At 41.9% G+C, this 18828-nt stretch overlaps 1 protein-coding gene across 1 annotated transcript; it reads left to right on the forward strand.

The window, feature by feature from the left end:
* Positions 1-680: 680 nt before the first annotated feature.
* Positions 681-6189, forward strand: lin7b (lin-7 homolog B (C. elegans)). Its single transcript, XM_021624361.2, has 6 exons — positions 681-1005; positions 1947-2065; positions 3733-3804; positions 3944-4153; positions 5380-5543; positions 5685-6189. The coding sequence occupies exons 1-6, from the start codon at positions 930-932 to the stop codon at positions 5704-5706; spliced, it is 663 nt and encodes a 220-aa protein (XP_021480036.1). The 5' UTR covers positions 681-929; the 3' UTR covers positions 5707-6189.
* Positions 6190-18828: the final 12639 nt, after the last annotated feature.

The following is an 18828-nucleotide window of genomic DNA, read 5'->3' on the forward strand; positions in this document are numbered from 1 at the left end:
AATATAAACTATGCACATTTTGATTTTCATTAACACGCGATGCAGGCGTCAAGCAGATGTAAGGCGTTGGTATCATGTCATGTAAAATCTGACAACGCAGGAGTCAAGCAGACATTAGTAAGGCGTTGGTATCATGTCTACTTGCACATTCATCTTCTGCACTTCTATCACTCCCGTGTTTAATTGCTAAATTGTAATTATTTTTCCACTATGGCCTATTTATTGCCTTACCTCCCTAATCTTACTACATTTACACACACTGTATATATATATTTTTTCTATAGTGTTATTGACTACGTTTGTTTATATCCATGTGTAACTCTGCAGTTGTAAAAGAGAACTTGTTCTCAACTGGCCTACCTGGTTAAATAAAGGTAAAATACATTTCAGGTCAGGTGGTACTGTTGCCTCGGCTTTTATGTCCCTTATCACCCTCCATAGCATGGGACTAAACCAGGTCAAACGAAGGCGTTGTAAATGTAGACACGTTATGCTATATGGAATCCTTGGGACGTCACTATGCCGTTGAAATAAAAAATGTTTGGAGGATGTATGGACGTCCCAATGACCCTTTATAGCACTAACATACTGTAGGATTTGACAGTGAATGACTGGACTGCGGACGAATCAAAACACGAGTTGTTCTTGCGTAGTGGGTTGCGTAATTATGTCAGTCTTTTCTCTAATATTCACACCCGCGACACTTGGCATAGGCGGTTGGGTCATTTGTGGGCTAGCCTAAAACGTGTTTTTCTTGCATTGCGTCGTCTGTTTTTACTGCGGGTCAGACTGGACAGCCTTATCTCTATTCTATTATTCCACCAGTGCAACGAATAAAAAAAACGCTGTAAATCAACCCTCTCCAATCGCGTCCAGTCGGCGAGAAACGTCCACCCACTTCACCGCATTGCCAGACAAGGAGCCTCTCAATGATGTCATCATATTATCATTCGGGAAAGGAAACAGACATGGCGACGATGACCGAGCCGCTCTGTCTAGAAAGAGGTAACTACACAGAAGAGCTTTTGTCAATAGCACAACCTGAGCGTATCATCGTACCACAATCAGACGCGTCTTGAGATAAACACACTGGTGTTTTATATGACATTTGTTGTGGGTTTATTTAGATTGAGTCCTATTACGAACATTGCGGATTAGCGACCAGTCGAAGCGTAGGCTATTAACTCACGTATTTATATAGGCTTAGCCTAACAACTTTGGCGTATGTACTTTGTTATTTGCGTTATCAGTGTATATAGTAGGTGCATAGCATAGCCATATCACATCCACGCCGATGACACCTGGAGTTGTCATGCGTAATAGTGCGCATTTTTATTTCACAACTTTTTTATGCACAAATGGGGTGGAAAAGCTCTGCAGGCTTTGTCATACAACCCCCTTGTTTGGTCGATTCATGGGGGATTCCCGTTTGAAATATTTGATTGAATAATGGGTGGCACAAAGTATTACATTGTTCATCTGATCTGTTGCTAATAAATCCGTTTAATAACCACTGTTGGAATGAAACTAAATTTTTACAGTAACTCTATGAGTAACGTTAGTGTTCATTTACGGGCTACACTATGTATTCCAGTGCTCTACAGATCCTCAAATGGAGGGACCCACTCACTGTAATATTTTCCCGCGTGTGTTTAATTGTTAAAATGTTTAGTCATGAGACATATTGAGGAGCATATCAGTGTGCAGATTCCTCTCCTTTGTGGCCATTCATACAGTACATGCACAAATCATTGGAAGTAGGGGTATGCAGGCTTTTGCTCCAACCCTGATCAGTTGCTTATCAGGTATTTGATTAGCCAGATCAGGTGTGTCAGAGCAGGGCTGAAGCGAAAGCCTCTGAAGCAAAAGCCTGGACACCCAGTAGCTCTCCAGGAGAAGGGGTATTCTACCATTTTTCAACTCACCCTCTCCTCGCTCCTCTTTAGATGTGTGCAGGGTGATAGAGCTGCTGGACCGGCTGCAGAGAAGCGGTGAGCTGCCTCCTCCCAAACTCCAGGCCCTGCAGAGAGTCCTGCAGAGCAAGTTCTGTGCTGCCATCAGGGAGGTAGATATTAGAATAACTTACCCACTATGCCTGATCTAGTTGTAGCCTGTATCCATCAGAGGTAGGACAGGCTACCTAAACCCAGCATGTCTGATCTAGATACTATAGGCTTTATCCATCAGAGAGGTAGGATAGGCTACCTAAACCCACAATGCCTGTTCTAGATACTGTAGCCTATATCGATCAGAGAAGTAGGATAGGCTACCTAAACCCACCATGTCTGATCTAGCAATATAGTTTATATTGTTTTTAGATTGGTTTGTATAGATGTGTATATAGCATGTATTCTTTGGAACTGAATTCCAAACAGACAAGGTTTATCATGATGTCACAAAAAAAATGTATATTATGTAACAGTATACGTATTTACAATAAATAAAAGGTTTCATATTTACAGTGGTTACATCTAGGGTTGTTGTGGTGACCATATTACCGCCACACTGGCAGTCATAAGTCATGACCGCAGAAAAATGACACGTGAACGTTGAGTCATAGTAATCTCCTCTTATGCACCTTGGACATGTTTTGGTAGTTCCTAACTTTTTAATGACCATTAGGTCCTAATGGCCTGGTACTCAGGGCTCTATTGTCCCTCTAACCTAGCGTTTCCCAAACTCGGTCCTTGGGACCCCAAGGGGTACACGTCTTGGTTTTGGCCCTAAAACTACACAGCTGATTCAAATGATCGAAGCTTGATGATTTTGTTCAGCTAAGTTCAATTATATTATTCTTACTATAATATCATATAAAATAATGGCACAGAACTTATAAGCATATTTTGTCAGCTAAATAAACAAGCCTACAGCCTATGGTATGGAGCATAGCCAGATAACATACAGTAGGCCAGATCATATTCTGTTCTTCGGAAATACATTTTCTTCATATCATAATGTTTCTTTAGACCTGACTAAAGTAAGTAATGGATTTACTCTGATGGTGTTTATTAAATTGATTTGTTAGACTTTTTTTTAATGTAGAGGCATGCATCATCGACTTGCTATGCATGGAGACCTGGAGATGCTAAGTGTTTTTATGTTAATTAACGGTCAATTACAGTGAGACCAGCAGACTTTTTCATGATAATAACTGGCTGAAAAATTTAATGACCCCACAGTCCTAGTTACAACATGCATAAAATATCATTCTTAGGTACCATACTACCTATTTAATTAAAGTCCATATTCAAAGTTTATATTCGAAAACCCCAACCCTACACCCTATTTTCAATACTGCAACAGCAACATTGCCATATCCTGTGTATCACACAAGTTATACTCTTTCTATCTCCTACCTAGGTAGTATGTCTATTTGTATGCTGTTACAGTACACTTCACTACATACACTACACTACACTCAATTGTGTGTCATACCAACCACACCCACATCTATAAACATTGTATCACGTTTCCTACCTGTCACTTCAAGTAGACTACTCGACACTACATATCTTAGTCCACTCTCCACCTCACTTCTGTGTGGGTCACACCAGCTTGATACATTGTGTCCGGTTTCATTTTGTTTATGAATTTACTTTTTTATCATCTGTGATGTATACATTTTATAATATTGTGTTTTATAAACCGGTGAAACTCATTAAAGTGCCAATGTCTCCAATGATTTGGATGTTTCTTGGTTTCCCCTCATGTTCTCTCTACATTTTCCAACAGGTGTATGAACAGCTCTATGACACTCTTGACATCGTGGGAGGGCCTGAGGTTCGTGCCCAGGCAACTGCCAAGGTAATGACAACAAACATTTAACACACATACAGAAAATGTACACTCCGGGAAAGAATAAACATGACAAATCCCATAACAGTCATATTAGTGTAATGGCGTCCAACTTCTCGTGCAATCTCACTTTCAACCTTTCCTCCAGGCCACAGTGGCTGCATTTGCAGCCAGCGAGGGACATGCCCACCCACGGGTGGTGGAGCTGCCCAAGACAGAGGAGGGCCTGGGATTCAACATCATGGGGGGAAAGGAGCAGAACTCCCCAATCTATATCTCCAGGGTCATCCCCGGGGGGGTGGCAGACCGGCAGGGGGGGCTGAAGAGGGGCGACCAACTGCTCTCTGTCAATGGAGTGGTAAGAGGGATTGGGAGGAGGGTGTGGTGTGTTTATGCTTACTCACATACACTATATGTACAAAAGTATGTGGATACCCCTTTAAATTAGTGGATTCAGCTATTTCAGCCACACCCGTTGCATAAAATCAAGCACACCGCCATGCAATCTCCAAAGACAAACATTGGCAGTAGAATGGCATTACTGAAGAGCTGAGTGACTTTCAACATATCACTGTCATAAGATGTCATCTTTCCAACAAGTCAGTTCGTCAAATTTCTGCTCTGGTAGAGCTGCCCCCTGTCAACTGTAAGTGCTGTTATTGTGAAGTGGAAATGTCTAGGAGCAACAACGGCTCAGCCGCGAAGTGATAGGCCTACACAAGCTCACAGTACGGGACCGCCGAGTGCTGTAGTGCATAAATAAATGTCTGTCCTCGGTTGCTACACTCACTACTGAGTTCCAAACTGCCCCTGGAAGCAATGTCAGCACAAGAACTGTTGTCGGGAGCTTCATGAAATGGGTTTCCATGGCCGTGCAGCCGCACACAAGCCTAAGATGACCATGTGCAATGCCAAGCATCGGCTGGAGGGGTGTAAAGCACGCCGCCATTAGACTCTGGAGCAGTGCGTTCTCTGAAGTGATGAATCACGCTTCACCATCTGCTAGTCGGACGGACAAATCTGGGTTTGGCGGATGCCAGGAGAACGCTATCTGCCCCTGGTGGAGGAGGTGGTCTGGGGCTGTTTTTCATGGTTTGGGCTAGGCCCCTTAATTCCAGTGAAGGGAAATCTTAACTCTACAGCATACAATGACATTCTAGACAATTCTGTGCTTCTATATTTGTGGCAACAGTTTGGGGAAAGCCCTTTCATGTTTCAGCAGGATAATGCCCCCGTGCACAAAGTGAGGTCCATACAGAAATGGTTTGTCGAAATCTTTGTGGAAGAACTTGACTGGCCTACACAAAGCCTTGACTTCAACCCCATCGAACACCTTTGGGATGAATTGGAATGTCGACTGAGAGCCAGGCCCAATCGCCCAACATCAGTGCCCGACCTCACTAATGTTCTTGTGTCTGAATGGAAGCAAGTCCCCTCAGCAATTTTCCAATATCTAGTGGAAAACCTTCGCAGAAGAGTGGAGGCTGTTTTAGCAGTAAAGGGGGGACCAACTCCAATGATTTTGGAATGAGATGCTTGACGAGCAGGTGTCCATATACTTTTGGTTGTGTGTGTGTATTGCAGAGTGTGGAGGGGGAGCACCACGAGAAGGCAGTGGAGCTGCTGAAGGCTGCCCAGGGCTCCGTGAAACTAGTGGTCAGGTACACGCCTAAGGTGCTGGAGGAGATGGAGGCCCGCTTTGAGAAGATGAGGAGCGCCAGAAGACGCCAGCAGCACACAAGCTACTCGTGAGGGAACACACAGACACACAAACAAGCAAGTACGTGAGCACGCTCACTCTCACAAGTCTGTTTTTTATGTAATTATTTTTCTCCGTCTCTCTCGCTCTCTTCTCTCCCTCTCTTTCTCTATAATTTTCCCTAACACAGGTCTCTGGAGTCCCGAGGCTAGCCACTCCCACCCTTAGTCAAGCCTGTTGGACCCGCCACCTTAGTTCTGCTCCAATAGGAGGTCAGATGATAGAGAAGAAGGAAGTAACCAAAGTAGCCAACTTAGATCTGTTATTTATATATGTTTGTGAAATGCATCTATTATCCCCCTCCACTGCCTAACCCTTAGCAGGGGACTGCCTAGCCCTAGGTCATCCTTTACCCTCTGTGATTTTCTCTCCCCGTGTGAAACCTGCATCCTAGCGTATGGCAACCACGTGTTTAGTGTAAGAACAGAGGAGAGTAAGCATGGTGGATGTAGTTTAAATGCATAGGTCTATTTACTTTTCTACTCTATAGTGAGATGATTCTGTATGTATGTATGTATGTATGTATGTATGTATGTATGTACACTTTAGGTAGGGTAAGCATTCCAAGGCTTTCATATTTACTATTTGTTTATTTATGTACTTATTTATTCATGAATTAAAGCCGGTAAAGGTTTGAACAGTCATTGTTTGTGATCATATTTGTGTAGCCATATGATTTGAAAACAAATTGGAGTTGTATTAGAAATTAGTTCTTGGGGTGGCAGAACTCATGTCAGAAAGGGCTAGCTGATGATGTTTCATAGTCAGATTTGCTTCAGATTTTGACACTGCAGTCTGCACAGAGTGCTTATCGCCACAATCAACTCTATTTCTTGCAGTTCAATGGTAATAGTAATTAAAGACAGTGCTTGACTTAGGCAGGAGCTCACTGGAGCTGAGTTCCGGCACCTCAAATGTTCTACTGCTTGAGCCCCTGTTCCTCTTAAAGAATATATGTTCAAAAGTATTGTGGAGTTCCTGCACCTAAATATAAACTGTACAGGCACCCAAAATGAGTACCGGAACCTATTTTAGTCTAAGTCAAACACTGATTGAAGATAGTAATTTATTCTTGAAGAATTTCACTTGTAAATCATGAGGAGTCGCCAGGGCCGATATTCATAAAGTGTTTCAGACTGATCCGAACTGATACTAGATCAGCACTTAAACGCACCCCCCTTCTTACACCCGGGAAAGGTCTTTTTGACGATGCCCATAGGTCTGTCGTTTCTTTTTGCTTGTCTGTCTTTCAGCAACATAATGTCTTCTGGCTGAAGGTTGGGCTTCTCATTTTGCCACTTCTGACGACTCTGCAGGGAAGGCAGATCTTCTGGCACCGTTGGAATAAAGAATGTGTCGGCAAGGCTCTGTACTTGCCTCCATTGAAGACTGAAGTGGTCTTTCTCATTGAACTCCCCTTGTGGTGGGGGAACCTCAGCAACCTTTTCGGTGAGGAGTGTTGCTGGTGTCAAGATGAGGGGGGAGTCTGGATCTGTAGACACAGGAACCAGTGGACGAGCATTCACAATGGCTGAGACTTCTGCCATAAATGTGGTCAAGACTTTGTGAGTAAGTTTGGATGGACCCACCTTCAGCAACATGAAATCAAGGATGTGCCTCTTGACTCCGATCATTCTCTCCATGGGCAGGTCCAACATTCTGAGATTCCATCTTCCCACGTAGTCTTCGGCAAGTGACGCATTGGTAGAGTGTGCTGCTAATGCAGCGTTTCCCAGCACTGACCCACAGACCAGCTTCTCTCAAAGCACCCTTAGTGAAGTGGCGCCCTTGATGGTGGACCTGCGCGTGGTGGTGGCAGCGGTGGATGAGTAGAGTAGTCACATGGCCCATTCCAGGGAGGATGAGAGGATTGATTTCCTCTTGACCAAGGTTTTTTTGGGACAGGCATCCTCCAATCCTCAGTAGGCCTGAATCATCCATGTAGGGGCACAGACCGAAGAGTGGGCTCTGCTTAGGAATGGCTTTACCTTCTCTGATGCATTCCATTTTCTTGTGAAAGGTGCTGTGTTGCAGACTGCGTATTATGATTGTCTTGGTGTGATCCAGGTCTTCGATGGAGCAGGGTTTGTCACAGATGTGCCATCCTTTGCAGCATTCTGCTTTGTTTAAAAGAGTGAGCAACGTGCACAAGCCAAGCTGTTGCATCTGTCAGTGCTCACCAGCTTGAGAACCTCTCAAAGCGTTTGGGGTCAAACTTCTTTCTGTAGACGTTGGTGGCGTGGCAGGCAACTTGAGGGCGGATCTCGACATCAGATCCGGAGTCAACCAAGTCGAAAGGTATCTGAGAGGTTTCTGGCTCTGCTGACCTGAGCAAGGAAGCTGGTCTTGTCAACCATATGCTGTGAACAGACATCATGTGGCTATGAAGAATATTCATGAATCTCATTAAAACGATCAGCCGTACAATATAATGAAATGAAAGCTAAATATGTTATGATTAATTTTACTTACAGACAATGCTTCTACAAAGTGATAGCAAGCAAAAAGTTATTTCTCACATGAGCTGAATACAATCCAACCTTACAGTAAAATGCTTACTTACAAACCCTTAACCAACAATGCAGTTTAAAAAAGAAATAGATAAGTCTAAAATATAGTAACAAATAATGAAAGCGCAGCAGTAAAATAACAGGGAGTACCGGTACAAAGTCAATGTGGGGGTAATATGTACATGTCGGTAGAGTTAAAGTGACTATGCATAGATAATTAAGAGTGTAGAAGCAGTGGAAAAGAGGGGTGAGGGGGCAATACATATAGTCTGGGTAGCCATTTGATTAGCTGTTCAGGAGTCTTATGGCTTGGGGGTAGAAGCTGTTAAGTATTTTGGACCTAGACTTGGCGCTCCGGTATTGCTTCACGTACGGTAGCAGAGAGAACAGTCTATGACTAGGGTAGCTGGAGTCTTTGAACATTTTTAAGGCCTTCCACCGACACCGCCTGGTTACGAGGTCCTAGATGGCAGGATGCTTTGCCCCAGTGATGTACTGGGCCGTACCCACTACCATCTGTAGTGCCTTATGGTCGGAGGCCGAGCAGTTGCCATACTAGTCAGGATGCTCTCGATGGTACAGCTGTAGAACTTTTTAAGGATCTGAGGACCCGTGCCAAATCTTTTCAATCTCCTGAGGGGGAATAGGCTTTGTTGTGCCCTCTTCACGACTGTATTGGTGTGTTTGGACTAGAGGTCGACCGATTATGATTTTTCAACGCCGATACCGATTATTGGAGGACTCAAAAAAGCCGATACCGATTAATCGGCCGATTTTTATTTGTATTTTTTTTACATTTTATTTGTAATAATGACAATTACAACAATACTGAATGAACACTAATTTTAACTTAATACATAAAATCAATTTAGCCTCAAATAAATAGTGAAACATGTTCAATTTGGTTTAAATAATGCAAAAACAAAGTGTTGGAGAAGAAAGTAAAAGTGCAATGTGTGCCATGTAAGAAAGCTAACGTTTAAGTTCCTTGCTCCGAACGTGAGAACAAATGAAAGCTGGTGGTTCCTTTTAACATAAGTCTTCAATATTCCCAGGTAATAAGTTTTAGGTTGTAGTTATTATAGGAATTATAGGACTATTTCTCTCTATACCATTTGTATTTCATTAACCTTTGACTATTGGATGTTCTTATAGGCAGTTTAGTATTGCCAGTGTAACAGTATAGTTTCCGTCCCTCTCCTATACCCTACCTGGGCTCGAACCAGGAACACAACGACAACAGCCACCCTTGAAGCAGCGTTACCCATGCAGAGCAAGGGGAACAACCACTCCAAGTCTCAGGGCGAGTGACGTTTGAAACACTATTAGCGCGCACCCCGCTAACTAGCTAGCCATTTCACATCAGTTACACCAGCCTAATCTCGGGAGTTGATAGGCTTGAAGTCATAAACAGCGCAATGCTTGATGCACAACGAAGAGCTGCTGGCAAAACGCACGACAGACTGCTCTAATCAAATCTTAGACTTAATTATAACATAACACACAGAAATACGAGCCTTAGGTCATTAATATGGTCGAATCCGGAAACTATCATCTCAAAGACAAGACGTTTATTCGTTCAGTGAAATACGGAACCGTTCCGTATTTTATCTAATGGTTGGCATCCATAAGTCTAAATATTCCTGTTACATTGCACAACCTTCAATGTTATGTCATAATTACGTAAAATTCTGGCAATTCTGAACGCAAGAGAAGAGACACAATTTCACCTGGTTAATATTGCCTGCTAACCTGGATTTCTTTTAACTAAATATGCAGGTTTAAAAATATATACTTCTGTGTATTGATTTTAAGAAAGGCATTGATGTTTCTGATTAGGTACACATTGGAGCAACGACAGTCCTTTTTCGCGAATACGCATCGATTATATGCAACGCAGGACACGCTAGATAAACTAGTAATATCATCAACCATGTGTAGTTAACTAGTGATTATGATTGACTGATTGTTTTTTATAAGATAAGTTTAATGCTAGCTAGCAACTTCCCTTGGCTTACTGCATTCACGTAACAGGCAGGCTCCTCGTGGAGTGCAATGTAATCAGGTGGTTAGAGCGTTGGACTAGTTAACTGTAAGGTTGCAAGATTGAATCCCGGAGCTGTCGTTCTGCCCCTGAACAAGGCAGTTAACCCACCGTTCCTAGGCATTCATTGAAAATAAGAATGTGTTCTTAACTGACTTGCCTAGTTAAATAAAGATTAAATAAAGGTGTAAAAATAAAAAATACCAATTTCCGATTAATCGGTCAACCTCTGGTTTGGAACATGATAGTTTGTTGGTGATGTGGACACCAAGGAACTTGAAGCTCTCAACCTGCTACACTACAACCCCGTCGATGAGATTGGGGGCATGTTCGGCCCTCCTTTTCCAGTAGTCCACAATCATCTCCTTTGTCTTGATCATGTTGAGGGAGAGGTTGTTGTCCTGACAGTATACGGCCAGGTCTCTAACCTCCTCCCTATAGGCTGTGTCATTGTTGTCGGTGATCAGGTCTACCACTGTTGTGTCATCGGCAAACTTAATGATGGTGTTGGAATCATACCTGGCCATGCAGTCATGAGTGAACAGGGAGTACAGGAGGGGACTGAGCACTCACCCCTGAGAGGCACCTGTGTTGAGGATCAGCGTGGCGGATGTGTTGTTACCTACCCTTACCACCTGAGGGCAGCCCGTCAGGAAGTGCTGGATCCAGTTGCAGAGGGAAGTGTTTAGTCCCAGAGTCCTTAGCTTAGTGATGAGCTTTGAGGGCATTATGGTGTTGAACACTGAACTGTAGTCAATGAATAGCATTCTCACATAGGTGTTCCTTTTGTCCAGGTGGGAAAGGGTGTAGAGTGCAATAGAGATTGCATCATCTGTGGATCTGTTGGGGTGGTATGCAATTGGAGTGGGTCTAGAGTTTCCGGGATAATGTTGTTGATGTGAGCCATGATCAGCCTTTCAAAGCACTTCAATAAGATTCAGTCTTATTGACACTTTGCCTGTTTGATGGTTAGTCGGAGGGCATTGCAGGATTTCTTAAAAGCTTCTGGGTTAGAGTCCCGCTCCTTGAAAGCGGCAGCTCTAACCTTTAGCTCAGTGCGGATGTTGCCTGTAATCCATGGCTTTTGGTTGGTGTATATTTTGGTTGGTGTACACTTATTGATGAAGCCAGTGACTGATGTGTACTCCTCAATGCCATCAGAAGAATCCTAGAACATGTTCCAGTCTGTGCTAGCAAAAGAGTCCTGTATTAGCATTTGCTTCATCTTACCACTTTTTTATTGACCGAGTCACTGGTGCTTCCTGTTTTAGTTTTTGCTTGATAGCAGAAATCAGGAAGATAGAATTATGGTCAGATTTGCCAAATGGAGGGTGAGGGAGATCTTTGTATGCATCTCTGTTTGTGGAGTAAAGGTGGTCTAGAGTTTTTTTTCCCCCTCTGGTTGCACATTTAACAAGCTGGTTGAAATTTGGTCAAAGAGATTTAAGTTTCCCTGTGTTAAAGTCCCCGGCCACTATGAGCGCCTCCTCTGGATGAGCGTCTTCCTGTTTGTTTCTGGTCGTATACAGCTCATTGAGTGCGGTCTTAGTTCCTGCATTGGTTTGTGGTGGTAAATAGACAGTTACGAAGAATATAGATGATTATAGTGTGGTCTACAGCTTATCATGAGATACTCTAGCTCAGGCAAGCAAAACCTTGAGACTTCCTTAGATTTCTTGCACCAGCTGTTGTTTACAAATATACATAGACCTCCACCTCTTGTTTTACCAGAGGCGGCTGTTCTATCCTGCCGAAAAGTGTAAAAACCCGCCAGCTGTATGTTATTCATGTTGTTGTTCAGCCACAACTCGGTGAAACATAAGATATTACAGTTTTTAATGTCCCGTTGGTAGGATGTACGTGCTCGTAGTTCGTCTGTTTTATTATTCAATATTGTACATTGATGGTAAAGGCAGATTACCCACTCGCCGTCGGATCCTTAAAAGGCACCCAGATCTACGTCCCCAATATCTCTGTCTCTTTCTCCTGTGAATGATGGGGATGACGGCCTTGTCGGGTGTCTGGAGGAAATCCTTCTTTCAGCACGGGGTGAGTAATCGCTGTCCTTGTTCTTTTCGGTCATAAGAGACGGTGGCAGAAACATTAAGTACAAAACAAGTTACAAATAACGCAAAAAAACACCAGGGCACAATTGGTTATATGACAGTAAAACGGCAGCCATCTCCACTGGCTCAATTATCACATGATGGATGATGGAGTTTGACAATATCTGCAGTTCCACAGTGACTTTCAACATTTTGGAATGTAAACAATTATTTTTCTACAGGATTGAGCACATTTTTTATTTTTTTATTTTTATTTCACCTTTATTTAACCAGGTAGGCAAGTTGAGAACAAGTTCTCATTTACAATTGCGACCTGGCCAAGATAAAGCAAAGCAGTTCGACACATACAACGACACAGAGTTACACATGGAGTAAAACAAACATACAGTCAATAATACAGTATAAACAAGTCTATATACGATGTGAGCAAATGAGGTGAGATAAGGGAGGTAAAGGCAAAAAGGCCATGGTGGCAAAGTAGATACAATATAGCAAGTAAAACACTGGAATGGTAGATTTGCAATGGGAGAATGTGCAAAGTAGAAATAAAAATAATGGGGGAGCAAAATAAATAAATAAATAAAATACAGTAGGGAAAGAGGTAGTTGTTTGGGCTAAATTATAGGTGGGCTATGTACAGGTGCAGTAATCTGTGAGCTGCTCTGACAGTTGGTGCTTAAAGCTAGTGAGGGAGATGTGTTTCCAGTTTCAGAGATTTTTGTAGTTCGTTCCAGTCATTGGCAGCAGAGAACTGGAAGAAGAGGCGGCCAAAGAAAGAATTGGTTTTGGGGGTGACTAGAGAGATATACCTGCTGGAGCGTGTGCTATAGGTGGGAGATGCAATGGTGACCAGCGAGCTGAGATAAGGGGGGACTTTACCTAGCAGGGTCTTGTAGATGACATGGAGCCAGTGGGTTTGGCGACGAGCATGAATCGAGGGCCAGCCAACGAGAGCGTACAGGTCGCAATGGTGGGTAGTATATGGGGCTTTGGTGACAAAACGGATTGCACTGTGATAGACTGCATCCAGTTTGTTGAGTAGGGTATTGGAGGCTATTTTGTAAATGACATTGCCAAAGTCGAGGATTGGTAGGATGGTCAGTTTTACGAGGGTATGTTTGGCAGCATGAGTGAAGGATGCTTTGTCTAGGTGAAGGATGCTTTTTCTAGATTTAACTTTGGATTGGAGATGTTTGATATGGGTCTGGAAGGAGAGTTTACAGTCTAACCAGACACCTAAGTATTTGTAGTAATCCACGTATTCTAAGTCGGAGCCGTCCAGAGTAGTAATGTTGGACAGGCGGGTAGGTCCAGGTAGCGATCGGTTGAAGAGCATGCATTTAGTTTTACTTGTATTTAAGAGCAATTGGAGGCCACGGAAGGAGAGTTGTATGGCATTGAAGCTTGCCTGGAGGGTTGTTAACACAGTATCCAAAGAAGGGCCAGAAGTATACAGAATGGTGTCGTCTGCATAGAGGTGGATCAGAGACTCACCAGCAGCAAGAGCGACCTCATTGATGTATACAGAGAAGAGAGTCGGTCCATTAAACGAACAACACACATCAAAACAGGACAGTGGCCCCCAAGTGGTCAACAATGGAATTCCACGATAGCCTTAAGGAACTCAAACCCAACTACAGGGTCCAGAACAGTAGGGTATTCACTTTTTACATTTCAATAATAATGCACAAGGAGACACAAGTAAAGCCATTACAGTGCAATTCCGAGATCTGTGTACAGAAATGGGGATCAGGTTTCTTACCAAGCAGTATAAAATGTTCTATAAATGTTTAATGCAAGACATATAGACTATGATATGCTGTGGACAATGACAAATACACTGACCTAAATGTAATAAAATAAATAGTCTATTCCCGCTTTCTAGCTTATGTAATAGCCTAACATGAAATAATTGACAGGTCAATGACTTTATTACATTTAACCTAATTCATGTGGACCCAATGAACAATATTATGTGGTTAATGTGTTTAAATGCAGTCCTTTAACACCCCCACCTTGACAGATGGTAAACAGTGCAGGGGCTATAATAATGTGGAGTGAATCTCATTAACGCAACTGTTTGGATCTGAATTAATCAGACATTCAGCCGTCATATTGTTATAAAATAAACTTTGTTGAATGGTCAATTTTGTATTTATATTTTATGAATAAAAAAGGCACACATTCACACGTACTTGTGCTCACTTTCACACGTTTGTCACACTTTTAAGTAAAACATTTATGACATAAATAGAATTAAAACATTCACAAGTTCACACTTCATTGGGTTATTTATGTATTTATCCCCCCTCGTGTACACTACACTCACTCACACACACACACACACTCTCTCTCTCACATTCTCTATCTCACATACAGACACACGCACACACATATGATCCAATTGCTAAAAGGATTTTTTCTAATCACCAATTGTAGAATTTCAATTACATTTGTCAACCAGCCACTCACTGAATTTAAGGCTACAAAATGATTAGGTAACATATTTATTAAACAACTTGTAAGGTTAGAGAACATAATTTTAAGATTGTGATGGTCAGAGACAGAAGAGTTTATCCCCTTATAATTTGGGATCAAATATGCTCTGAAAGCAAACATGTTGACATGAGTACCCTGATATCGGGGAATTTGTGCCATTCTGAAATTTTTTTTAGAGATTTATGTTTACCTAAACCTGTCACTGCTTTTATTCAGGCAACCCAATTCTGATATTCCACTAATTGTTATTTTATGGCAATAATTGGGCAAAAATATCAAATTGGGCTGCCTGTGTAAACGCTAGCCTCTTACGAACCATCTTGATCTCGCAAACTTACATTGATAGTCTACACGGATACAGTCTTGCCTAGTCTTGCTAAGACCTGCTATTCTACGTCCTTGATTTGAGGCAAAGACAGTACAGTATTGTCTTGCACACTTTGTACAAAATAATGAAATGCAGTACTACAGGATATCTCTTAACGTAGCTCTTTATTAGCTAGCTATAACTGGCATGTTCACGTATCTTAAAAAAAAAAAAAAATTGCATGCATGTTCAAACTGCCCATGACCTAACCATTTATGTGGTCTTAACCAATCATAGCGCAGTATGATATGACGGTAAAATGCATTCAATTACAATTCAGTATGTTTACACATATGAATATTACAAGTACGAAGATAGGCAGAAACTGCTTCTCCAATAGAAATCCCGATTACACTTAGGCGTAGGCGATGTCATGGCGACGCTGGCTAAACTCATGCAGAAAAACATCATCGGGTGTGCAGGCTGTCAAAGCAAAGGCACTCATTCAATATAACGTTGTTTATTTTATCTTTATTTAACTAGGCAAGTCAGTTAAGAACAAATTCTTATTTTCAATGACGGCCTAGGAACAGTGGGTTAGCTGCCTGTTCAGGTGCAGAACGACAGACTTGTACCTTGTCAGCTCGGGGATTTGAACTTGCAACCTTCCGGTTACTAGTCCAAGGCTCTAACTAGGCTACTAACATTTTGACTAAAATGAAAACGTTTCAGTTTGACACTTTCACGAGGTTGTAGTAATAACACGTTCATCTACTTAAAACATTGGCTCGAATCTAGGTTGTGCCTTTAGATTTCTAGAATTGAACCACTAAGGAATATTTTTTCACTTCTCAAACCCCAAACAAACCCTGGTCTGCTTGGTCTGTTTCTCAGGCGTTCCCGGAAGTATCGTGGTGTTGTTTGTGCCTCTGAGTTTAGAAACCCTGTGCTTAAGAGTCTGGAACAGCTAACAGCTTTGATGTGTCGGCACAAACCAACTATAATGAAGGGCTGTGCCTTCAGACTTCAGCTACACTAGTTGGATATCCCGGTTTTGAATTGAACGGATCGTGATGTTTTACGTTAGAACCGACCCAGCCCTTCTGTTTCCAGCCAGCCCTTCCGTGGTTACCACTAGTTAACACGGCCACAAAGTAAAAATGGGCTATATCGTAAAAATGTATCAACACGAAAATTAGCTTTTTGATCTTGCCTTTTACTACAGTGGGCTAAATCAGCGTCACACAGTTTTTCTTGGTTGTCTAAAAACAAATATACTTTGAAACAAAAGTAAACACCTCACACATGGGTATGGGCTTTTAAAAAAAGAAATGTACCATGTCAGATATAGAGTTGAAATGTATTCAATTTTGAGTTTTCATCCCAATATTACACTTTATATACATCACAGAATACTGAAATATAACAAAACAATTTGACATAGAAACACAGGGTTATCAACGTAAAAAAAAAAATCGATTAATTATTAGATTATGAAAAATATTAATAACATTCCACCCATGAGGCCACTCGGTAATTTGACTGCATGAAAGGGGTACATTTAAGTTTAGGGTTAGGCATAAGGTTAACAGTGTGGTTAGGTTTAAAATTACGTTATAACCCCCTGGAGTCGATTGACGTGCAATTGTAGAAATAGGCAGGGTTTATGACTTTGTGGCTGTGGTAACTAATGACGACCCCCCCCCCCCCCCCCCCCCCCCCTTCCGTGATAAACAAAAACACACACACAGTAGCTAGCTAGCAGAAACCTTCGGTGTTCAGACATCGGGTGTATAACTCATCACACACACTTTCTAAACGTTAAAACAACCATTCTACACCAAAAACAAGTGACATATTAGACATTCTAGCTAGCTAGCTAGCTACTACTGTACTATCCATGTTCACTTCTGGCAAGTTGCCTTCCTGCCCCCTAATTTTGCTGATACATGAACATTATGTACCCTAAACATTAATAGATCATAGTCTGGCCCCAAAAGATCAGACTACAGCAAGTACGACCAACAAAACCAAAATAGATATGAATCATATTTCATCAAGTCAACCTAAAATGTCTATTCTAATGCAACATTTAGAAATGTAAAGATAAAGAAAACAGAGCATGCACAAAATGTACTTTATTTTACAGGATGAAATGTGAAGGTGTGGAGACTCAGTGAAGATGTAGAGTAAAGGTATCTTTCATCCCTCTCTGTACCCTGGTGCAGTGGAACAATTCTTGTTCAGCCTCAGAGTAGCATGATCCCGGTTCCGATTCTGGATTGCTGAACTCCTGCAAATAGTGAAAGGACATTTAGATGTCTATGGGACAACCATAACATTGTAACCATTAACATTGTAAAACACTCAGTGGGCTAGGAGTTATTCCAACTTAAGACCCTAGGGAGGACGAATGACCTGTCGAACTGCAGCAACCTTGTACTTGTTCATATGAATTTGAGACTAAATGGGGGGTCCCTTACACAGACACAGACAACTGTAATTGGACAAATAGGTCTGAGCTTGTTTTATGCAGGGTGCATCGTTTATTACACACCTGTAGTTAAAAAGTTATTCACACAGTATATGTCATCACTATGTTGATAGGTTAGTTTCAGTCAATTTGGAATTAAAAGTCTAGGTAGCCTAGCCAGCGTGTTTGTGGCACACCTTGAATCTCAGTGGCATGGGGGTCATGATGTGCTGAAGGATAAGTGGGCAGGCATTGCCAAAGACACCTACATGGGATTCTGATGTTAAGTTAAACCACCTCGGCCACTACTTCTTGCAGTACTTGAGGAACAACTTGTTTCCATAAACCATTCCATAGACATTCCCTTCCTAAACCAGACTATAGTCTTGAGACTCTCTCTTTCTCTCTCATGCTGGGTTAACCAATGCGAAATGGCTAGCTAGTTAGCAGTGGTGCGCGCTAATAGCGTTTCAATCGGTGACATCACTTGCTCTGAGACCTTGCTCTGCAAGGGCCAAGGCTTTTGTGGAGCATGGGTAAAGATGCTTCGTGGGTGACTGTTGTCTGTGTGCAGAGGGTCCATGGTTCGCGCCCGGTTATGGGCGAGGGGACGGATGTAAAGTTATACTGTTACACTGGCACTAAGAAGACCTCCTTTACCATCAGTATAATTTGTTGGCATTGGGAAATGATACAACAGTTACACCTCATTAAAAGACCTAGAGGTTTCTGTTTTATGTTGTTTCACTTTGAAGACACTATCTATGAGTGGAGATGGCCCCTAGTAAAGTAGACAGCCGACATGGGCTACAATCTATAGTAAGTAATGCCTTCTCAAAATAGCTTATGTTAAACTCTGTCACTCAAATAATGTTGTCTGATACCACTTTTGAACATTATGTGCTCATATATATGTGACAAAGTGAAAATGTAGAGTTTCCATCAACCTCACGTGCAATGTAGATATCAAAGAACGCAGCAGTTCGCGGGTAGAGTAGTGAGTGAAACCATTCACTTCAGGAAAAGGTGTGATATAAAGTTTCCTTTCATTATGTTTTGTTGAATTCCTAAGAATATTTGCTGCCATTGTAGTAAGGTTGGCAATACGAGAGGTCTTTGGACTTACCATTTTTGTATTATTTTCTAGTCGGTTTTGAGTGCTTCTCCCCTATTTGGGAAGTTTGTCTGCCTGCTCCTCAGTCTGAGAGATATTCTGAGAGCAGGTTCAATGTCTCCTTCCTCTGTATATAAAAAACTGTTTAAAACTGTATAACACAATAGTGTCTTTGGAAAACGGGTTCATATATCCTAAAGTCAATAGTGAATGTGACTATGTATATATTTATTTTGCCGTTAATGTATTTACACAGATACA

This window comes from Oncorhynchus mykiss, chromosome 12 (genome assembly GCF_013265735.2).
Source record: "Oncorhynchus mykiss isolate Arlee chromosome 12, USDA_OmykA_1.1, whole genome shotgun sequence".
NCBI lineage: Eukaryota > Metazoa > Chordata > Actinopteri > Salmoniformes > Salmonidae > Oncorhynchus > Oncorhynchus mykiss.